Source organism: Scyliorhinus canicula, chromosome 8 (genome assembly GCF_902713615.1).
Source record: "Scyliorhinus canicula chromosome 8, sScyCan1.1, whole genome shotgun sequence".
NCBI classification, from domain to species: Eukaryota; Metazoa; Chordata; class Chondrichthyes; order Carcharhiniformes; family Scyliorhinidae; genus Scyliorhinus; species Scyliorhinus canicula.
This window is the reverse complement of record NC_052153.1, coordinates 50,330,723-50,354,860: the sequence shown is the minus strand read 5'-3', so window position 1 is coordinate 50,354,860 and position 24,138 is coordinate 50,330,723. Positions and strand designations below refer to the sequence as shown.

General features: G+C 46.2%; 1 protein-coding gene and 1 non-coding gene across 5 annotated transcripts in view; one reads left to right on the top strand and one right to left on the bottom strand.

The window, feature by feature from the left end:
- Positions 1-273: 273 nt before the first annotated feature.
- trnas-aga lies at positions 274-355 on the top strand. The gene has a single exon. It is a non-coding gene; the product is annotated as a tRNA-Ser (tRNA).
- Positions 356-2,239: 1,884 nt separating this feature from the next.
- Positions 2,240-24,138, bottom strand: part of fbxo10 (F-box protein 10) — a 60,696-nt gene continuing 38,797 nt past the window's right edge. For all 4 annotated transcript variants that reach the window (XM_038804530.1, XM_038804529.1, XM_038804532.1 and 1 more), the window contains 5 exons: positions 15,606-15,758; positions 9,855-10,130; positions 7,218-7,528; positions 6,795-6,976; positions 2,240-2,987 (listed from right to left, as the gene is read on the bottom strand). In XM_038804530.1, coding sequence (XP_038660458.1) covers positions 2,801-2,987; positions 6,795-6,976; positions 7,218-7,528; positions 9,855-10,130; positions 15,606-15,758 — 1,109 coding nt within the window. In that variant the 3' untranslated portion in view covers positions 2,240-2,800. The remainder of the gene's footprint in view (positions 2,988-6,794; positions 6,977-7,217; positions 7,529-9,854; positions 10,131-15,605; positions 15,759-24,138) is intronic.

Here is a 24,138-nt window from a genome sequence, read left to right as displayed (position 1 = left end):
TATTGGCTTTGTAGCGGTTTGGTACAACTGACTGGCTTGCTAGGAAATTTCAGAGTCAACCACATTGCTGTGGTTCTGGAGTCACATGTAGGCCAGCCAGTCCAGGTAAAGACGGCAATAGCAGGTTTCTTTCCCTTGACAATTGTTTCATGGTCAATATTAGACTTTAAATCCAGATATTTATTGGATTCAACCTGCAATGGTGGGATTCGAACCCCCGTCCCCAGAGTACCCTGGGTCTCTAGATCTCCAGTCCAGTGACAATACCACGATGTAGTCATGGCCGAGTGGTTAAGGCGATAGACTAGAAATCCATTGGGGTTTCCCCGCGCAGGTTCGAATCCTGCCAACTACGCATAGTTTTGCAGGGGCTGTTTAGCACAGGGCTAAATCGCTGGCTTTGAAAAGAGACCAAGGCAGGCCAGCAGCACGGTTCAATTCCCGTATCATGGAATCCTGCAGCACAGAGCTATTTGGCCAATTGTGCTTGTGCGACTTAAATAATTCAATTAGTTCCACACTCCTTTCTCCATAGTGCTTCATTTTCTTTCTTGTTATTCAATTCTCTTTTTTTTCCAATTAAAGGGCAATTTTAGCATGGCCAACTACCTACCCTGCACACTTTTGGGTTCGTGGGGGTGAGACTCATGCAGACATGGGGAGAATGTGCAAACTCCAGCAGGACAGTGACCCAGAGTCGGGATCGAACCTGGGTCCTCAGCACCGTGAGGCAGCAGTGCTAACCACTGCGCCACCTCGACTATTCAATTCGCCTTGAAAGTTAGTGTATTTCAGAACTTCGATTATCAGCTGGCCACTAATCTTGGTCAGTAGAAACAGTTTCTTCTCATTTACTCTTATCAAAGCCCCTCAAATTTGAGCATCTCTATATTTGAAGCTGAGCAAATGCTCAGGTTGAGAATGAGGCTCAAACTGAAACTTTGCGGTGAAGGACATTGCTGTATTGTTTGTGTTAATGTGTATTGTGGTGATGTTTGAGGAGGAAACCCACGTGTTTTATTCGTCCTTACTAGACTCCAAATAATTGTATTTCCTTTACCGTACCACTTGAAACTTTGTAAAGTTGGCTTGAAAGTAACAGGTAGCCAAATGTTTTAAATACATTTGCTTTATATACAGGCATTTCTTTAAATTGTTTGAGATTGGAAGTTCTTTTCCTAGATTGCCACTAGGAGTGTAGGCTTAGCCATTCTACTCTTGAGAAATTGGGAAACGTTGAACAACATCAGAGAGAAATTGAGGAAAGAGATAGATGCTAGAAAAATCTGAGTTTCTTTTTTTCTATTGAAATATAATATGGTTAGGGATCCCATGGCTCAAATCTGATTTACATTTACAAATTGATTAAGAGGCTTCATGCAAGGTGGGACTGGGAATCCACAGGAAAACGAACAGCAGTGGAGTCTTGATAACCTGTCAATCTACATGCTGGGGAGAATTATTTAATAGTAATAACAAACTTAGAAATTGAAAAGCTCACTACATATAATCAATTTCAAAATAATGATTGCTTAGAGCTCTAAAGTTTTAACTGTTGTCCCTGAAGTAAAACCAAATCGCATATTGTCTAAAACAAACAATTCAGCTTCTGGTGGGATTCAAATGGGAATAGTGGCTTAGTTACCTAGTATGTTAATTGCAGGAGTTTCCTTTTAAAGTGCCTCTGTTATTTAAATTATGTTCCCTTACTCTAAATGTTCAATAGTTGATTTTATTTTCCCCAGCTCATCTTTTTTCATTATAGAAATTTCAAGTACCCAATTCTTTTTTGTTTCCCCAATTAAGGGGCAATGTAGCATGGCCAATCTATCTAACCTAACCTGCACATCTTTGCAAGGATCTCACCCTCACAACCCAGACACGGGGACAATGTGCAAACTCCACACGGACCCGGGACCAGGATCGAACCTGGGTCCTCGGCGCCTTGGGGCAGCAGTGCTAAGCATTGCACCACCATGCCGCCTCCCCCAGCTCATCGTCCAAATGTTAATACAAACAACTTGGGGCCATATAGGGAAATGGTTGTCATTGCTTAGGTGCGGGGGTAGCTGTTCACATTCTGACTCCAGCATCACCCTTTGGAGTCTAAATAGGAGAACAATGAGGCATGATCACAATTTGGATAGAACTCTAAAAGGAAGCACTTTCTCCAATTTTCCCCACCCCTCCCACTTGTAATTTCAGTAGATTTTCTTCTCCAATAACAAAGTCCACAACATGATGTGAAATGTTCTTTTACTATTGAAAATAATAGTGTAGAAGGAATTCAGTGCTAATGCACAAAGAAAATTAAAAAGTTTTGCTAAAAATTAAATGTATGGTAGCTTCCCAAATAGGTAAAATTATATTCATAACCATCACCTATTGAAGTGCTAAGAGAAATCTTATTTCTGTGTAGATGTCAGCTCAAAACATTCAGGTTCAGATTTGCATGGACACAAAAAGATAAAGTCCCTTGTTACATTGCAGCCTGGAGTCATAATACATGTATAAGATTGGCAGCTGTTAATAATGTAGACTGAAGTACAAAACTAGGAACTTTAATAAGCAGATCTACGCTTCTATCAGAGGGTTGCACCATGTTATTAAACTCCAAATGGAGGTTGCCAACAATTGTGTTCATTTGATTATATTATGTCCAAGCTAACCTGTAAGGAAGTGAAGGAATAAAACGCAATGCTCCAAGTTTTTTTCCATTACTAAAAACACATTTGATACAGGAATTGAGGCATTAAATTATTTTTGTGGCACATTCTGTACTAGTGCTGATTTTAAATCATTAAACGATGGAACAGAAAATGCTGCCGTTGTCATGGCAGCCCCCTTCGACCCTTGCAGCTATTCGAGTTGTCATGGATGCAACTCTTTGACGAGTCTGAACCATGGAGGTGGCTCGATTTGATCCATCAACAAGTGGCCTCGCTGGAGGATTGTCCAGTTTCCAAGCTATGCCAGATCTGCAAGAACTAACAGAGAAATGTTCCGTTAGGGACATAAGAATTATGGTTTACAGATTTCACTTGTTATCGAACATCAGCCACGATGGTGTTCAACCCGCAGGCTGATACAAGGAGGCAACCATTACCCAACCGCAGAGAAAGCAGAGTGATTATTGTAATTCATTCTTGACATTAAGAATCTATCAATTCCCATTTGCTGAAATGGTGCTCTATTGTACAAGAACTGAACCAAACACAGTTGGAATGGAAGCTAATGACCTGCTGCAGTTCACTGTAAAAATTACAAAACACATATCCAAGTTTGGAATCCACCATGGATTTCCTGGCACACTTACACCATCCTAATTTAAAATCAAACAAAAAGCAAGCTCAATTAAGTTACATTCATTATTCCAATGACTTATCATTGGAACATGTTAAGTGTCTCATCTATTTCAGACAGCAACAGGTGTTTAATAAATTTGAACTTCAAGGTACAACTATTCAAACTTAATCCCCATGTCAACACCACATGTGGAGGCCTTGGGGGCGAGGGTTTCAGCAATGGATCAGCATGTCCAAGGCCTGGGACATTCTGTGCAGGCGGTGGCCGAGACCCAGGGCAGGACTGCCCTCTCACAGACAGCCATGTCCCACGGCCATCTGGACATTGCAGCAGAGCTCCTGAGCAGGGCTCAGTCACAGCGGACCATGGCTGAGAGCATCGGCAGCAATGCCCAGGCGCTGGCCAATGTGTCACAGATGCAGAGGGAGGTAGCCCAGTCCCAGAGGGAGGTGGTGCAGTCACTACTGACGTGGCACAGACTAGAAGGTGGTGGCACAGTCACAGCCTGGGATGGCACAGCCCCAGGTGGAGGTGGTCCACTCCCTGCGCTCCATGGCCGCGGGAATGCAGACCTTGGTTGAGACGGCAGCGGGCCTCCACGACTGGCAGCGCCATGTGGTGGGGGAACCTCAGGAGTTAACTCTGCTCGCAGCCCCGTCCCATGGAGGAGGCCGGGGGCCACTAGGCACCACAAGGGAGGAAGTGGTGATCGTGCCTGTGCCCATAACTCCTGCAGGGGAGGTGTCGGAACACTGCAGCACCTCGGACACCTCCTATCCCGTCCCTGGCACGTTTGGTGGGCAGCGGGCAGATCAGGGCCCTGATCCAGCAGCTGGACCCATCCAGGACCGGTCGCCCCAGAAGACACCCGGGTGTGGGGGGGGGGGGGGGATGGGTGGACGCTGTGGGTGGGCTTCACTCAGGGACCGCAGTTCAGCCAGCGCTCACCGCTCCTGTATCCTCTCCCACTGTCCCCACTCCGACACCCCGGGGGATTCGATGGGACCGTGTGATGGAATGGCTAGCCCGCATGCTGGGATCACTCAGGTGGATGGTAGAAAGTGCTACTGTGGGCAGGAGTCAGATGTTATCAAACGATGTGGAGCACCAGAGCTCTTCACAGAGCGGGTGGTCAAGATCCACCATCCCATGGACCATACCCGGTTCTCCCTCCGCACCCTCCTCTTCGGACAAGGCCTGGTGTTCATCCTCCTCCTCCAGCAGTTGCCCCTCTGCTACCCGATGTTGTGGAGGACGCAGCAGGCCGCCACGATGCAGGCAACCCTCCGATCATAATGGAGGGCCTCTCCAGAGCAGTCCAAGCATCTGAACCGCATCTTCAGGATGCCAAAGCACCGCTCGATCACGCTCCTGGTCACAGCATGGACATCGTTGTAGCGGGTCTCCGCGTCGGCCTCTGGATAGGTGTCATCAGCCATGACCAAAACGGATTACCCCTGTCACCCAGGAGCCAACCCCTCAGCTGGAGTGAGCCTCAAAGAGGCCGGGAAGCAGAGTGTGCCAGGATGAAGGCGTCATGCCCATTGTCGGGTGCAGACATGCGTGATGCACAGCTGATGGTCACTTATCAGCTGCACATTCAGCGAGTGGAACCCCTTTTGGTTTGTGTAGATTGGCTTGTCGTCTGCAGGTGCTCGTAGAGCGACACGCATCCAGTCAATCACCCCCCGAGGCACCTTGGTGATGGCGACGAACCCCACTGCCCTGGCATCCTGATGTGCTCGGTCCACATTGAAATGGACGTATTGTGTTGACTGGGCATACAAGGCCTCCGTCTCGGCGCAGATACACCAGTGCGCTGAGCTCTGTCAGATCCCAGACAGGTCTCCACTCGGTGCCTGGTCGTGGCTTTATAGCAACCGCCACCTTGACGGTCACCGGGAGCATGTGTCCTCCACCGGACCCCCGCGGTGCCAGGTTAGTCATGATCTGGCATTTATTTATTTTTAAAATAAATTTAGAGTACCCCAATTAATTTTTTCCCAATTATGGGACAATTTAGCATGGCCAATCCACCTAACCTGCACATCTTTGGGTAGTGGGGGTGAAACCCAAGCAGACATGGGGAGTATGATCTGGCATTTATATCACACTGCCCCCCTGCTCAGCTGGGGTCTTCAACGGCATGTCCGGTCCGGCAGGTTCTTGAATGACAGGCGCTGCAAGAACACATGGGGCCTCATTCCGCACCTCCTTTGTACCTCCATCCTCAGCAGCTGCCTCCTGTTCCTCTGGGGCATGCTCCCGTGCTGAACATTCCTCTGCTGCAGCTTCCTCTTCCACGAGCAACTCCAGCTCGTACAGCCGCAGGTCATCCCTGAGGGCTGTGCTGACAAGGAGGAAGACCACCATTGCTGGTTGTATTCCAAAATCCACTGTATACAGGGGTGAAAGGCAACATGAGTACCGTGCCAACCAGGTCCAACGGGCTACACACTGCCCCTGCATGTCCTTCCTCCCCCATCACCGCACCCCTGGTCACATCAGTGCCTGGCACCGTAGGGGTCTCTAGCCTTGCTGCCCATCCCTGCTGCCTTGGGTACCGTTGGCTGGCGCTGCCCATGCCAGTGGTACGCTCTGCGCCCTCCGTCTGACGCCGCTGCCCCCCGCCCCATGTTTGATCCCTGGGCTTATCCAATCAATTCATAGCAGCAGTAAGTATGCCCGACTTAGACTCGGCACTCTATGGGCTGTCCACACCTCTCGAACTGCTGGTGGTCAGTAAAGCTGCTGTTATAAGGTAAGCAGTTTTAAAATTATTTTAATTGGAAAAGTTATTCACAAAGTTCAAAGCAGACCAAGTAATAAAATTCTGAAAGTTCATTTCAGTGGGCAGCACGGTAGCATTGTGGATAGCACAATCGCTTCACAGCTCCAGGGTCCCAGGTTCGATTCCGGCTTGTGTCACTGTCTGTGCGGAGTCTGCACATCCTCCCCGTGTGTGCGTGGGTTTTCTCCGGGTACTCCGGTTTCCTCCCACAGTTCAAAGATGTGCACGTTAGGTGGATTGGCCATGCTAAATTGCCCTTAGTGTCCAAAATTGCCCTTAGTGTCGGGTGGGGTTACTGGGTTATGGGGATAGGGTGGAGGTGTTGACCTTGGGTAGGATGCTCTTTACAAGAGCCGGTGCAGACTCGATGGGCTGAATGGCCTCCTTCTTCACTATAAATTCTATATATTTATGTAACTATATGCATTAGTCCTATGATGCAATTGTCATGCATTTTTTATAGAAATGGAGCTGAAATTTACAGGTTGGGGAAGCGGAATTCCGACGCGTGAGCTTTTCCCGTCTCCCCAAACCAGAAGTCCTGAGAGGTCCAACCCTAACTTGTCCCGGCCTGAGAAAGTATAGGGCAGAGAGCGAAGAAAATCAGCAGGTTGAGCAGGTGGCCATGTGGCCCATAACATCACCACCCAAGGAAAATTGTACCAAAAATAAATAAGTTACAAAGAACAGAACTTACTTTTTGCTGCAGGCTAAAATTTCATTGCGCTGCACAGTACATCTTTCTGGGTGTTCCGTTTTGTCCAAAATAGTCTTCCCTACTTTTCCTCTAAAGATTTGATTTTCTTGCACTGCTCCCTTAGCTTGGTCCAAGATTGCAATCCCATAGTCATGAAGAGATTGGATTCTGTTTTTTGTCACCTGAAGCAAAGCACATCTAAGCATTACATCACAGACCCATTCCATCAGTACATAATTAATTTAAAGTAAAATAAACTGCAGGGTATTTCAACATCTATGTATAATGCAACCAAAATAGGCAAGATGGTGGCGGGAGGCGTATTCTGGATCACACTAAACGCAAAATGCTGCAACTGTATATTTATAGAAAATAATGGTCGATGTTAGTAAAGACAATTTAAAATTCTGATGCAGAACCCACCTTCATGTCTGCATTCTCAAGTAGCTGTAGACCACATCCATGATTTCCCAGGATGTCATTTTCCAAGACAGTCCCTTCTCCCTTCGAGGTGACACCATGGCTACTGTTGTCATAGATACCATTCCCCCGAAGTTCAACTTTGCATCCTGCTTCGACAAGAACTCCACCTACACTGTTGCAGGTGATGCTGTTGTTCGTGATGTGGGTGAATTGACTGCTCTGATAAACTGCAATCCCATTGTCATGGTTGGCATGGACTGCGTTGGCGACTATGTTGAGTGTCTCACTGCTTTTTATGTAGAGTCCAGCAGCTGATAAGAACAAATTAGACGAGAAAGAAAGAATATCAGCCAGCACATGAAACTGCAGTAATAATGAATGCAGAGGCTGGAACGGCAAAAGAATAACCTGCTAAACGAACAGCAATCCTTTTTATCACCAATTTCATTGCGTTATGGCTGAATTTCTATCTAAATGAACTGATAATTCCAATTATGCCATTTTGGGAGCGCCATTACCATTGGGACTGCAAGGGGAAGACCCAAATTATAACAGGGCAACCCAACATGGGCAATAAATAGGGTCCGGTCCGCATCACCTAAATAGGATCAGGAGGAAGCCTCTTCTGCCATTGTATTAGATTACAGCTGATCTGTACTTCAACTCCATTTACCAGTCTTTGATCCAAATCTCTTGATAACCTCATCAAAAAACATTTAATCAATCTCAGTGTTAACAATTTCAACTGACACTACCTTTCAGGAAAAAGAGTATCAGATTTCTACTATCCTTTTCATGCAAAGTGCATAAAGAACAAAACAAAAGACTGAACAACATGTTACTGGGACAGGTTAATGGATGGGAGAGCGTCACATTATCACTGTGGAATATTAATGATACACCTGGCCTTTAAAGCAGGTTGTTTGCAAAGTAACAACCCAAACACCAATCCATACTGCCAATGTTCGTTTTTTAAAATATATTTAGAGTATCCAATTATATTTTTCCAATTAAGGGGCACTTTAGCTTGGCCAATCCACGTAACCTGCACATCTTTGGGGTGTGGGGGTGAAACAGCCGCAGACACAGGGAGAATGTACAAACTCCACACAGACAGTGACCCGGGGCCGGAATTGAACCATGGTCTGGAATCGAATCTGGGTCCTCACTGCCGTAGGCAGCAGTGCTAACCACTGGGCCACCGTTCCTCCCTGCTGCCAATCTTAGTCATGTTTCATATTAAGGGCAGCACGGTGGCCTAGTGGTTAGCACAGCTGCCTCACGGCGCTGAGGTCCCAGGTTCGAATCCCGGCTCTGGGTCACTGTCCGTGTGGAGTTTGCACATTCTCCCTGTGTCTGCGTGGGTTTCGCCCCCACAACCCCAAAAAATGTGCAGAGTAGGTGTATTGGCTACGCTAAATTGCCCCTTAATTGGAAAAAATAATTGGGTAATCTAAATTTAAAAAAAGAAAAAAAAAAATGTTTCATATTACCATCACTTCTTAATCCCCTACACACTTTCAGCCATGGCAAAAGCTACTAACTGTTGAGATGACACTTAAAACCTTTCAGAATTTCTGTCATGTGTGTGTGAAACTTTAATTTAACTATCACTATGGAAGTGGGGAAAAGAAATATTCTAACTTTGGCAGGGAATCAAAGGAAAGGCAGCAGTAGATCAGCCACACCCATTATACACGGTACCCAAATGGAAAGGAAAATCGGGATGGGGTGTAAAATGAGCAAACAATCTGCCACTGACCGTTCTGCAAACGCACAAACTGAATTTTAATCTTCAACTCTTTACATTTCACATACATGTAACTTTCCAATCTCAGTGCAACTGTGCTCCCTACACAAGCTAGAATTTGCAAATAATTAAGGAAGTGGGCTGATCCAGAAATCTTCATTGATGTACGCACATTGCGGGAGGGTAACTGAAGTCAATGGAAATGAAAGTTGGGGGAATGTTTAATGGCTGGCTGAACAAATACTACTTTTTATATACCATCATCTCAAGTCAAAATTACATTTACCATTCTTGGGGGGGATTGAAAAATAGATTGTATCAATTCAGAATTGAATTATACCAGGAGGTGAAAATTGCCCCACAATGTGCTTTGCATGGTTATAGTGCCCCTATCCGTATACCGCAGCCCATCTTCTAATATACATTGAGCAGAAATGGGAGATTTGCTTGTGGCTAAAAATGCACTTCACCAGAGACACCTTTTCATTTAGAGAAAAATAATTGAAACTAAAAAAGAAACTGAGGTTTAGTTCAATGTAAAAGCAAACATAGAATTAACAGCACAGAAACTGGTAATTCAGCCCAACAGGTCTTTATCAGTGTCTAAAGCTCCACATGAACCTCTGCCGATCTTCAAAATTAGGAGCATTCACACCAAGTTTACAAGTTTTTATTAGAATGACTATAACAGTTATATTTCCAATAACATCTACTTTCAATTTCCATTATTATATATTCTCCATCAGCCAAACTGATTTTGTTTTTAAATTCAGTTATCCCACCCTAGCTTTGTGATCAAATGACATTTTATCCTCAACCATTAAAATCAATTAGTCACAAGTTTCCCTCAAGCTACTTACAAACGTTGTGTAACTCTGGCCACTTACCGCCATTGTGATTGATATTGTTAAACTCAATCAGTGCCACGGTGATTGGCTTGTGCGAAGTGCATCTCTCCTCGTCACTATCAAAGTCATTCTCCCAGTTGATGATCTCCCCTTCATCATTGAAATTCTCATTGCCTCCTTGATTGTTGAGGTAGTCATTTGCATCATCTTTACGACAGAAGACAGCCACTCCATAGATGTTGTTGCGGCTGATCTGATTATTGGCAATGTGGGGGAGACTAGAGGACATGACCCACACACCACAACCTTTGTTACCTGCACAAATATTTACCTACAAAATTAATTTCTTACATTGGGATTCAGAAAAAAAAAGAACAGCTTTATTTAAGATGAATTTTCCTTTCAGTTATTTTGGTGGTTTTTTTCTCTTGCTTTCTTTCCCCAGAAGTGTGTAACTCAGACGGGTGTACAATTCCATCAGTAACCACACCCCAGGACCATGTCTGGTAACTGATCTTCATGTAGGAAGTTAGGCAGCGACTATTGCCACACAATCACAAAGACTAACCCCATTTGCACAGATATTGCCCTTCCCAACTAGCATTTGCTGACAGCAGCTACCTTGATACTGATTGGAAATAGAATCCAAGACCATTTTGGTCATTGAGGGGGGAGTTACAGGGATTTTAACCCAGACGACTACAAGTTGTAAGTAAACAAAGCAAGAAAAACATTACCATTACAAGGCAACTAGAGCCTGGCTGATTGACGAGGTGCTAATGAGACTAATGCATGAATTAATTCTCCATGAAAACTAAAACTATAGCTTATTCAGAATTTTCAGACATCAGTCCCTTTACAGGGATGCAAGCAAGTTTCTAAGGAAACCTCTCTCCCGTAATTACATCAGGTTTACAGCACTGGAATTAGCCGTTTGGTTCAACTAATCTATGCCAACATTTATGCGTCACACAGGCCTCCTTCCCTTCTTTGTCTCACTTTAAAGTACATTTTTCTCTTCACAGGAACAGAGGCCACTTAGTCTCTCAAGTCTGTTCCACCGCCATTCAATGAAGTCATGGCTGACCTGGGACCTAATTCTATATACCCACTTTTCCCTCATATCCTCAGATACCTTTGGTTTAACAAAAACCTATCAATTTAAAATTTAAAATTAACAATTGGTCGAGCACCAGTGTTGTTTCCACACTACTACCAGCCTATGTATGAACAAGTATTTCCTAGTTTCACTCCTGAATGGGCTGGCTCATTTTTATTTTATGCCGCTTTGTCCTGTACACCCCAACTAGTGGAAATGGTTTCTATCCACCCCATCTGTTCTCCTTAATATCTTGAAAATTTCACACAGTCACACTATAAACTTCCAAGAAATACAACCTGGTTGTTTGGTAAATCTACACTGCACTCCCACCAAGACCAATGTTATTCTTGCCAAGGTTTCATACCCAGAGCTGTTCACAATGCACCAGGTGTGGTCTGACCAGGGCTATATATAGCTGTAGCATGATTTCTACCCCCCCCCCCCCCCCCCACCGTATTCTACACTGTTAGATACAAGGACCAACATTCCATTAGCCTTTCTGATTATTTTCTGCATTCGCTCATGACATTTTAATGAAGAATACCTGGACTCCACCTCAAGTCTTTGGAGGTCCGGTGTTTTTAAGATTTTCACTATTTAGAAAGTACCCCGTTCTAAACATTTTAGGTCCAACGTGGGTAATCTCATATTTATCTACACTGAAATCTATTTATTAGTTTTGTCCATTCACTTAATCTATTAATATCTTTTTGTAATTTTATGCTCCCTTCTAAACCATTTACAATGCCACCCAAGTATCATTGACAAATTTAGATATGTAGCTCTCTATTGCATCATCATTAATGCATAGAGTGAATAATTGAGGCCCCAATGCAGATTCTTGCCAATTGTCACATCCTGCAAATAGACCACCTTCTCATTATTCCTACTCCCCGTCTCATTTTCCTTCAGTAATTTCCTAACTAGGTTAATAATTTGCCTTCAATTTGATTAACTTAAACTTTAGCTAACAGAATGCATTTGATAAGAGTCCCTCACAAGAGACTGAACGTCTAGATAAACGACAAGCAATCTGACGAAAGGTCACAGACCTGAAAAATTAACTGTGATTCTCCACAGGTGCTACTGAATATTTCCAGCATTTTCTGTTTTAATTCATATAAATTCCTCTATCCACTATGCCAGTTTCACATGCTCACAAAAAAACTCAATCAGACTCAACATGCATAATCCATTGTTTACAAATCCATGCTGACTCTCCCTGATGAGGTGAGTTTTCAAGGTGGTCAGTCATCTGATACTTAATTATAGACTCTAACAATTTCCTGACAACAGATGTTAAGCTAACCGTTCTACAATCCCCCGGTTCTCTCCTAAAGAAATGAATGACATGCACAATTTTCCCAATCAAAAGAAAGGGTTCCTGAATTGATAGAAGTTTAGCAGATTATAGTTCAGGCATCTGAAATATTCTCACCTCCTTCCTTTAAAATTATGGGATGGAAACAATATGCTCTGTGATTTTTCGCTCTTTAGTGCCATCAATTTTTCCACAACTGTTATCTTGCTAACATCATCTTTTGTCTTGTCGCTGATTTAATAATAGTTTTCTTGGGATGTCTGGCATGCTAACCTCTTCCTCTGTTGTAAATACTATGCAAAGTAATTATTTAAACATGCCCAGCATTTCCTTATTTTCACAGACATCACCGTCATCAGTTTTCAAGGAGCTCACATTCCTCCTGATCATTCTCTTTTCCTCATCAAATTGTAAATGCTTTGTGTGTTGATTTTATAGCCTTTGCCAATTTATTTTTATAGCTCTCAGTATTTGCTTTGTCACCCTTTGCTGCTATTTGTACCTTTCCCATTTGTGAGGATCCACACTTTTAGTAAGCATTTTCTATGAGTTATATGTTGTCTCTTACTTCTTTAGTTGTCCATGACTGCCTTTTTTAACAAGTAAAACCCATGCCCTTTAGCGGTATTTACTGGTTCGGAGTTCCTTTTTTAACCAGATTTTCCCAGTTTACAGTGGGCAGTTCTGCCTCATCCTATTGAAGTTTTACCGAAATCTAGAACCTTAGTTGTTCCACGTTTCTCCCTTTCAAATACTGCACTCAACTCAATCGTATAAATAATCATTATTAATGTTCATTCATTGCTCCATGACTAAAGCTAAACAGTTCGCCTTTTTCTCCACATGTTTTGTGTAGCTACCTCTCAAATGTATCTTTGCCGTTCACTTCAACTACTTGTAATAGCAAATTCCACATTCTCACCACTATCTGAGTAAAGAAGTTCCTCCGGAATTCTACTCTGGATTCATTAATGACTGTTCTATATTTAAGACCTCTAGATTTGGTCCCCCTCAAGTGGAAGTCTACCCTCTCAAATCCTTTCATTATTATAAAGACCGCTATTAAGTTATCTCTTCAGCCTTCTTATTTCTTTTTTAAAATTTAGAGTACCCAATTCATTTTTTCCAATTAAGGGGCAATTTAGCGTGGCCAATCCATTTACCCTGCACATCTTTGGGTTGTGGGGGCGAAACCCACACAAACATGGGGAGAATGTGCAAACTTCACATGGACAGTGACCCAGAGCCGGGATCGAACCTGGGACCTCGGTGCCGTGAGGCAGCTGTGCTAACCACTGCACCACGGCCTTCTTATTTCTAAAGAAAGTGTCCCAGGCTATTTGGTCTTTCCTGATAGTTATAACCTCTCAATTCTGTCACCTTTGTGAGTATTCTTTGCACCCTCTCAACTGTCTCTTTATCCTTCTTACGTTATAGAAACCAGAACAACGCATAGTATACACCAGATATAACACACGGTTATAGAATAAAACAGACATACTGGAAGGGTCATTAAAGACAAGTTGAAATCCAATTCCAATGTAATTGTAAAGGATTAATAGTATTGCAAACAAACAAGGTTAAAAAGCAAAATCTATTCAATAAAGTGCCAGCGCTCCCTAATCAAAAGAAATTAGGCCAAGTGCTCAAATGTGTTCTGATTTCATTCAGCATGATTATAAGCTCAACGTGTAAAAGGTTAATTTCCTACTCTGGCCTTGTCATGGCTGTGAAGGAGGTTGTTAACAGAGCAGATTCATTTAGGACCATGTAAATTAAATCGGGGAGATTAACTGCACTGCATTCTCATCACAACTATGGAATTCACAGTGCAATTTGGACCGATCGCAGTGGGAATGTTTATATGAAGTCACCATGAATTAATGACACATTTGTTGAATCATCAGCATTCCTGTGCAGAAAAGAAATGCAATGACAAAAGATGATGTGATTAAGATTGTGGGGGTCTGTCAACAATTTCCCATCCAGTTAATAAATCAGTTGTGAATTAGTTAAACCAAGAAAAGCTGCTCTTAGTATTCTCTAGACACACCTAAGAAAGGCTGTTTTGGCTGCATCTTATGGTGACTATTCTCCCCCCCCCCCCACATAGCCTTGTAATGTTTTATTGTTAAGTCTATGTTCTATATACCATTTCTCTTTTGACTTCCACATTAGAACATCCAATTGTTTCTTCAATGATCCAAGGGTGTTCATTATTCTATCCAAGTCCATTCAAAGTGTTGATCACATCACTGTGTGAAGGAACGTCCTAATATCAAACCTAAATTTGCCATTTACAAGTTTGAATCTGTGTCCTATTTCCCCTCTGATGATTTCAGAGTGGGAGCAATTCTCTAATCTATCTTTTCCATGCTGTTTACAATCCCACAAAGTTCTACAAAGTCACCTCTTGGGCACCTCTTTTCTAGGCTGAAAAGCCAAGGTTTCACCTAGATTTACCCTTAACTCATACACTTATAACTGCTATAACTGTAACATTATATTCTGCAGTCTCTCCTTCCTTCCCTATGTACGGTATGCATTGTGTGTACAGAAGAAACAATACTTTTCACTGTATACTAATACATGTGACAATAATAAATCAAATCAAATCAAAACTTAACAAAGGGGATTTAGCCTTTTGGCTCTTCTCTACTTGACATAATCAGCTGAATGTCTGTCTTGTGACTCGGTGACCAGAACTGGACACAGTGCTCAATATGCCATCTTACCAAAGCACTATACAGTTTGATCATTAACTCCTCTGAATTGTATTATATGGTTTCATGATGTACTGTAGCTTAACATCCTATTGGACTTTGTTGATTGCTGCACTGCGCTGGTTGGGCATGTTGAACATTACATTTATGCCTTGATCTCTTTGAACTGATCTGCTTCAACACCATTCCTTATTCCAGGCACACTCTGTTCTATAGTAAGATACTTAGAAACTATTCCAAAATGGGGTGTCCCCAATATTGGTTGCAACAAATTAAGACAGAAGAGAAAATATTTTATTTTGCAGAATGGCTGTTTCACCAACAATCTGTCTACTTCGCGTGGATACAACCACAGAATGTAAAGAGATAGAGAGTAGACTTGTACGGAGTATTAATGTTGGCATAGGTTCGTTGGGCCAAATGGCCTGTTTTTGTGCTGTAGCATCTACGTAATTCTGATCTGTATTCTATTAATCCTTTTCAACATTAGGGAGATCTGCGCCACATCATTAATTGGACAGGACCTCACCCAACCAATTTGCACTGAGGCCAGTGTAGTTAGCAAAAACAAATTGCTTCAGATTTGATTGCACGACACATAGAAACTTAAAGATGAGCAGAAATATAATTTATTGCACCCTTACCATATATGGTATTTCCTTCTATTAACCCTTTCCCTCGTTCGCCCACAACAACTCCATCTGAATAACCGTAACAGATGAGATTCTTTCTCAGAATAGGATCTCCTCCTCGACGAATATCTGCACCTCCCCAATGATTTTCACGTATAATATTTTCTAAAATTGAAATGAAATGTAGGTAATATAGCAACCATAATAACAGTTGAAATGCAAACCAAATTTCATAGAAGAACTTGTCCATCTATAACCAAGTAAACTGAAGATTTTTGGGGGGACTCGCAGTGTTTACCTGTTCATGCCCATCTCTGGGAGTCGGGGTTGAACCTCAATAGAAATTACCAGTGTAAACCATGCCCATATGTTCTGGGCATGCCCGGCACTGGAGGAGTTCTGGAAGGGGGTGGCGAGGACGGTGTCGAGGGTGGTGGGATCCAGGGTCAAGCCAGGATGGGGACTCGCGATTTTTGGGGTTGGGGTGGAGCCGGGAGTGCAGGAGGCGAAAGAGGCCGGTGTGCTGGCCTTTGCGTCCCTAGTAGCCCGGCGAAGGATCTTGCTACAATGGAAGGATGCGAGGCCCCCAAGTGTGGAGACCTGGATCAATGACATGGCAGGCTTCATTAAGCTAGAGAAGGTCAAATTCGCCCTGAGAGGGTCGGTACAAGGGTTCTTTAGGCGGTGGCAACCTTTTCTCGACTTTCTGGCTCAACGATAGGGTACGGGGACAGTAGCAGCAGCAACCCGGGGGGGGGGGGGGGGGGGGGGGGGGGGGGGGGGGGGGGGGGGGGGGTGCGGACGATGACTATGTTTGTTTATTTAATTTAAATTTATTTTTAAGTTCTTTTGTTGTTCATTGGGGTTGGGGGGTGGGGGATGTGATACATGCGTCGATACGGTCTGGGGGTGTTACAGTTATTATGGGTTATTTTGTTGCATTTCATTGTCTGTCGTTATGTTTTATATTTTCTGTAAAAAAATTCCAATAAAAATTATATTAATAAAAAAAAAGAAATTACCAGTGTAGGTACCTCCGGTGGCGGCCATGTGCTAAACAGCTGTGTACTTGGTGGCTCCCACAGGGGGAAACTTTTACCTGCTCATAAATCCTGGTCGGACGGACTTTTGAACACAGTCCCAAGGCCCCAATTCTTGCTGGTGAAGGTGTCGGCTATTTTTTGCGTAGGGTCCGGAATGCACGTGACGAAGAGCAACGGCGAAAAAGAAAAGCGGCTGAAGGCAGACCACAAGGCACAGGAAAGCGGGGGTTGAAGCGCGATGGTGGCGGGCCCGGAGTCGGCACTCCCGGCCCAATGGCCTACTGCTCAGTTGGCAGACTTTTTAACTGCTCAGTTCCAGGAACAGAGGGTGGAAACCTCAAGATCTTGTAAGGGCCATTGATCTGATTAAGGTGGCTGTGGAGTTAGCTGAGCAGTGTTAAAAGGCTCAGGGTGCATCGCTCCAAATAATGGAGGAATCGGTCACCAACCACGAGGACGGACTGGCCTCGGTGGAAGCAGAGCTTTCCATGACTACTGACAGCTTCAAAAAGGTACATGATACGGTGGAGGAGTTGGAGAATCAAGAGCATCGGCAAAATATCCAAAGAGTGGGTCTACCAGAGGGGGTTGGAGGGTTCGCAACCCTCGGAATATGTGCCACAGATGCTGCAGAAGCTGATAGGTGAGAAAGTGTTCAGGCCGACCCCCACCCCAGAGATGATCGCCCACACAGGGCACCGAGAAGAAAGCCAAAGGTGGGTGAGCAACCAAGGGCGATGGTGGGGCAACTGCACCGTTTCCTGGACAAGGAAAAAGTTCTGAAGTGGGCCATGCAGGCGAAGAAGAGCTCGTGGGAGGGAAATGTAATCAGAATATTGGTCTACGGAACTGGAAAAACACTATGGCAGATTCAACAAACGCAAGACGGTCCTGCATAAGGAAGGTTGTATCCGGCCTATTTACAATCCCTTTCGTAAGCAGGAGTACTTTTTATTTTTTGCTTCAAATTTAGAGTACCCAATTAATTTTTTCCAGTTAAGGGACAATTTAGCATGGCCAATCCACCTACCCTGCACATCTTTGGGTTGTGAGGGCGAAACCCATGCAGACACGGGGAGAATGTGCAAACTCCACACGGACAGTGACCCAGAGCCGGGATCGAACCTGCGACCTCGGTGCCTTGAGGCAGCAGGGCTAACTGCGCCACCGTGCTGCCCAAAGAGGAGTACTTTTAAGACACCTGGAGGAGGCGGGCACGTTTCTTCGGGACCAGGGGATTGGGAATCTGTAAATATGTTAAAATGTTGTTCTGTGCCGTTGAGGATATTGCTGTGCATTCCTGTATCTTTGCTATGCTCTATCTATCGCTCTCTTTCCTATTTTTCATTTTAATGAGGTGGGTTTGATGTTCAGGGCCGGGGAGACGTGGAGGGTGGGATAGGGGTTATTTTTTTATTTGTGGGGTTTTTTTTAATTATCAGGTTTGGGTGATATATCGGGTTGAGGGACGTTGCAGGTTTCGTGTGGGGGGCCACCACATTGGTGTGAGAACCAAAAGGGATGTGGGGAACAAGGTGGTTTGAGGAGGGCAAGGTTTTGAATATGTCTTCTTTCTGGTTTAGCCTGAGGGGAGGGTGGTATGGGGAAACTGACGTTGTGAGTAATGTTAGGGCACTGAGATATAGAAGTCGGTAGCAGTGTACACCTTGCGGGGTCCCAAAGGCACGACTGACGACTGGTGACAGTGATCGGCTCAAACGAAAATATGGCTGACTATCGGGGGGGGGGGGGAGAGAGAGAGAGAGAGAGAGAGAGAGAGAGAGAGAGAGAGAGAGAGGAGAGAGAGAGAGAGAGAGAGAGAGAGGAGGGAAGGAGATGGGGTTGGGTTGGTCAGGTTTACCACTCAGGACTTGATATGAAGACGAGGGGGGGTGGCTGTGCTAATCAGTAAGAGGGATATCCGAGTGATAGATTTGTGTTGGTGAATGGGTGGTTGGAGGGCTCCCAGTCGTACTGTGCAATATATTTGCCCCAAATTGGGACAACGTGGATTTTGAGAGGCGGGTTCTGTCCCTTATCCCAGATCTAGATATGCACAGATTCATTCTAGTGCATTCTAGAGGGGGGAGGGGTTTAATAGTCCTTTTTTAAAAAAAATAAAGACACAGTACACTGAGGGACAGTTTATATTAATTTTAATGTAAATTTAGAGTACCCAATTATTTATTTTCCAATTAAGGGGCAATTTAGCGTGGCCAATCCACCTAACCTGCACATCTTTGGGTTGTGGGGGTGAAACCCACGCAGACAGGGAAAATGAGCAAAATCCACACGGACAGTGACCCAGGGCCGGGATTTGAGCGCCATAGGCAGCAATGCTAACCACTGTGCCACGTGCCGCCCTCACTTTAATATACAGTCCTGAACCCACAACTGGATCCATCATGCCCTGGATCCGGGAGGATATCGGCGATGGCTGGGGGCTGCCATGAGGCTGGGAGATTCATGCGGCTTATGGATGGCGTGGATCCATGGCACTTTGGGAGGCATGGGACGAGGGAGTTTTCTTTCTTTTCACATGTTCACAAGTGTTATTCTCGAATAGATTTTTTTGTTTGAGGTAAGAGTGGCGGGGATAGAGTACTCTGCGATCGTGGTGTCTGACCACACTCCGCACTGAGTGGACCCAGTGGAGACCGGACGTTCGTGTCCTTGCAGATAAGTGAATATGTGAGAGGTTGGAAGGGGCCATTTGTAATTAGATGGATCAAAACGACACGAGGGCGGTCTTTGCCGCGGTGCTGTGGGAGGCACTGAAGGCTGTGGTTAGGGGAGAGCTTATCTCGATCCGGGCGCACGGACTAAGGGTGGAGCGAGAGGAGCAAACAAGATTGGTGGAGGCGATCTTAGCAGTCAATCACAGTTACCTGGAATCACATGATGAGGTGCTGTTGAAGGAGCGGCAGAGGCTCCAGATGGATTTAATTTGGTCACCTCAGATAAGGCAGTGCGACAACTGTGCAGAGCTTGGGGATTTGTATACGAATATGGGGAGAAGGCTGGCAGGATGCTCGCCCATCAACTGAGGAAGCAGCCGGCTGCTAGGGAAATAGGTAGGCTTAGGAACGAGGGGGGCAAGGTGGCAACGGACCCGGCAGGGAATAATAACAATTTTGAGTGTTTCTATCAGAAATTATACCAATCGGAACCACCGCCAGGGGATGAACCGAGACGAAGATTCTTGGATGGGTTGGAGTTTCTGAGGGTGGATCAGGCGAGGGCGCAGGAGTTGGAGGCTCCAGTCAGTCTGCGGGAGGTGTTGGGATGTGAGAGTTTGATGCAGCCACAGAAGGCCCCGTGTCTGGACGGATTCCCAGCCGAATTTTACAAACGTTTTGGCGCGTTGCTGGGTCCGTTAATGGTGCAGATGTACAATGAAGCGGTGGAGTGGAGTGTGCTCCCCCTACGTTATCGCAAGCTTTCATTTCCCTCATCCAAAAAAAGGACAAACATCCCAAGCAACGCGGATCTTATCATCCAATTTCACTCCTAAATGTAGATGCATAGCTTCTGGCTAAGATCTTGACCACCCATATTGAGGGATGTGTGCCGGGTGTGGGATGTGTTTGGAGAGGACCAAACCGGGTTCATAAAAGGCAGATTGTTAGTGACCAATAAATATATATTTCTTTTAATTTAGAGTACCCAATTCATTTTTTCCAATTAAGGGGCAATTTAGAGTGGCCAATCCACCTACCCTGCACATTTTTGGGTTGTGGGGGCGAAAGCCACGCAAACACGGGGAGAACGTGCAAACTCCTCACGGTAAGTGACCCAGAGCCGGGATCGAAACCTGGGACCTCAACGCCGTGAGGCCGCAGTGCTAACCCACTGTGCCACCGTGCTGCCCTGATGACCAATATATGGAGACCATTGGAGGTAATCATAATGCTCGCAGGAGGAAACAAGGTGGAGGTTGTGGTGTCAATTGATGCCGAGAAGGCATCTGACCGAGTGGGATGGGTGTATTTAACAATTTTGGTGTGATTTGGGTTTGGACAGGGATTCGTGGTTTGGGTTAGATTGTTGTATGAAGCCGCAAAAGCAAGCATTTTGACTAACAGGGTTAACTCTAATTATTTCACTTTGCAGGACCGGACAAGGCAGGGGTGCCCACTCTCTCCTTCACCCTTCCAATTGAGCCACTGGCAATAGCTCTTCAGGCGTGGGCACCTGGGGAGGGGTATTGAGTGGGTGGGGGTGGGGGGATGGTAGAAAGAGTGGAGCACTGGCTCACTTTGTACGCAGATGACCTCCTATTGTACATTTCTTTTTTTTAAATAAATTTAGAATACCCAATTATAGGGCAGCACGGTGGCGCAGTCTCACGGCGCTGAGGTCCCAGGTTCAATCCCGGCTCTGGGTCACTGTCCGTGTGGAGTTTGCACATTCTCCCCGTGTTTGCGTGGATTTTGCCCCCACAACCCAAAGATGTGCAGGGTAGGTGTATTGAACACGCTAAATTGCCCCTTAATTAGAGAAAAAAAATGAATTGAGTACTCTAAATTTTTAAAAAAAGAATACCCAATTATTTTATTTCCAATTAAGGGGCAATTTACATGGCCAATCCACCTAACCTGCACATCTTTGGGTTCTGGGAGTGAAACCCACCCAGACACGGAGAGAATGTGCAAACTCCACACGGACAGTGACCCAGGACTGGAACAGTGACCTCAGTATGTAGTCCCAGTGCTAACCACTCCTCAAAAAGAAAACGCGCAAAAGTCTCTCTCTCTCTCTCTCTAACCTAGGTGAGTGAGGGGAAGGGAAGAAAACAAAAAAGGACTTATATAAAAAAAACAAAAGAAAACTGTTAATGAGAGAGGGGGGGAGGGGTATATATACTATTTCCTCTCTTTTTACACTCTCTCCCATCCAAAGTAAGCCCACCTGAGAGGAGTTGCATAAAAGAGGGGGGGAGAAAAAATAATTAATTAATAAATAAATAAAATAAAGTGGCAAAGGAAAGAAGGGAAGAGAGGGGGGGGAAAAAAGAAAGGAAGAGACAAGAAAATAAAAAAATAAAAATAAAAATAGGGCGCGGAAAAGAAAAACAAGGGGAGAAGAAAAGATGAAAGGGAAGGGGGAGAAAGAAATGCCAGAAGGGAGCCAAGGCAGAGGGAGAGGGGACACCAGAGGCAGATGGGACAAGGGGCAAGCCAGCTCAGGCGAGCGAATCAGCGCACAAAGCGGCGGAACGGATGTATCGGCGCATCAAAAAGAGCTGGACAGACAGGTGCCCTCCCCCCGGGGCTAGAGGGGGGCTGGAATTGGAAGGCAGCCTTGACCGAGGTGCTGAGGGAGCAGCTGCAGGCAATCAAGGCAGAGGTGAGCCTGAAGGGCAGAGTAGACAACCAGGAAAACCGCTGGAGAAGGCAAAATGTAAGGATAGTGGGCCTGCCAGAGGGGATCGAGGGTAGAAACCCCACAGCATACGTGGCTGAGATGCTGGGCAACTTAGTGGGGAGGGAAACTTTCCCCAACCCACCGGAAATGGACAGAGCTCATCGGGCGCTGCACCCGAAGCCCAAGGCAGGGGAACAACCGAGAGCAGTCATAGCCAAACTGCACCGGTACCGGGATAGGGAGACAATCCTGTGCTGGGCCAAGGAAAATAGAGCCTGCAAATGGGAAGGGCACGCCATCCGAATCTATGAGGATCTTGGAGCAGACATAACTAAGAGACGGGCTGAGTTCAACAGAGCGAAAGCAGCTCTCCACAGGAGCAGAGTGCGTTTTGGTATGCTGTACCCAGCGAAACTCTGGGTCACATACCAAAACAGGGAATATTTCTTTACAGCCCCCGCTGAGGCGAATAGGTTCGCTGAGGAGCACGGGCTGGAAAACCACCAGCGGGGGTAGGGACGAGGGGCCCGTGGCAAGGGGCAACGACACGCCGACGGGGGGTGGAGAGGGGCGAGGCAAGGCCAGCCCCCCCCCCCCCCCCCCCCCCCCCCCCCCCCCGCCCTCCGGCAGGAGCACCCAGAACAAAAAACAAACCACTGCCCAAGGGACCACTCCAGGTGGGAGGCCAGGCCCCAGCACGAGGGAACGAGAGCAATGGAGAAGGGAGAGCAGGCGAGTGGGGTGCAGGGTAGGATGGGGGAAGAGCGGACAGAAAACCGTAGAGGCCAGGCAGGGGCGAAGCGAGACAACAACCCCCGAGAGGGGAGCCACACCGTACTAGCAGGAAAGCTAGCGCCGGGGGCACGCAACAAAGCAGGGCCGCAGCGCACCGCCAACAGGGGGGAAGGCGCCAGGCAGGGGAGGGGGGGGGGGACACCCGTCAAAGTCAGGAGAGCAAACGGGGACAGGAATAGGGGATAGAGGGGCAAAGGAGGGGTATACGGGGGAGGAGGGAAAAGGGAGAGACCGGGGGGGGGGGGGGGGGGGGCACACAGGGAGCGAGAGACCGGGGAGGGGAAATACAGGGACGAAGGGACAAAAGAGGCCAGAAAAGGAACAGGGCTACAAAGTGCTACAACCAAGGGCTCGAAACAAGGAACCGCTGCAAGCACCCACCCAGTACGGTCTGTGGGCAAAGGGGGCCCCCAGAGTGCAGGGGACTACCCGCGTGGCGGACACACAGTGGACGACCATGGCGGGTGCCCCCAGGACAAGGGGAAACCCCGGAGCGCAGAGACCCGACCACATGGGGAGAGCAGTGATAGCGGCCATCCTGGACGGCCCCCTAACAAAGGGAAACCCTGTAGGGCAGGGGCGCGTCCACCAGATAAATATGGTTAATCCCACAGGAGCGAGGGGGCAGAAGCCCCCCACCAGGATAATCACCTGGAACGCAAGGGGACTTAACGGCCCAGTGAAGAGATCCAGAGCCCTCACCCACCTCAGAAATATGAAGGCCGACATAGTCTTCCTCCAAGAGACGCACCTGAGGGAGCAGGACCAACTGCGGGTAAGAAAGGGCTGGGTAGGACAAACCTACCATTCCTGCTATGGGACAAGGGCCAGGGGGGTGGCAATCCTGATCGGCAAGAGGAAAATGTTTAGGGCGACAAAGACGGTTACAGACCCAGGGAGGCGGTATGTCATGGTCAGCCGGGCCCTGGATGGGGCGCCGGTAGTTCTAGTCAACGTGTACGCGCCCAACTGGGACGACACGAGTTTCATCAAAGAGACCATGGCAGAAATCCCGGACATAGCGACGCATCGACTAATCATGGGGGTGGGACTTCAACTGTGTACAGGATCCAAAGACGGACAGATCAAACCCCAAAACGGGGAAAACCTCAAGCATGGCAAGGGAACTCAGTCACTTTATGGAGCAGATGGGAGCAGTGGACCCCTGGAGGTTCGCCCACCTGGAGGAGAAGGAGAATTCTCCTTCTTCTCCCCAGTACACAACGTATACACCAGAATTGACTTCTTTGTGGTGGGGAAAACGGTGCTTCCAGATAGACAAAGTGGAATACTCCGCAATTGTGATATCAGACCACGCTCCACACTACATGGATGTGCGG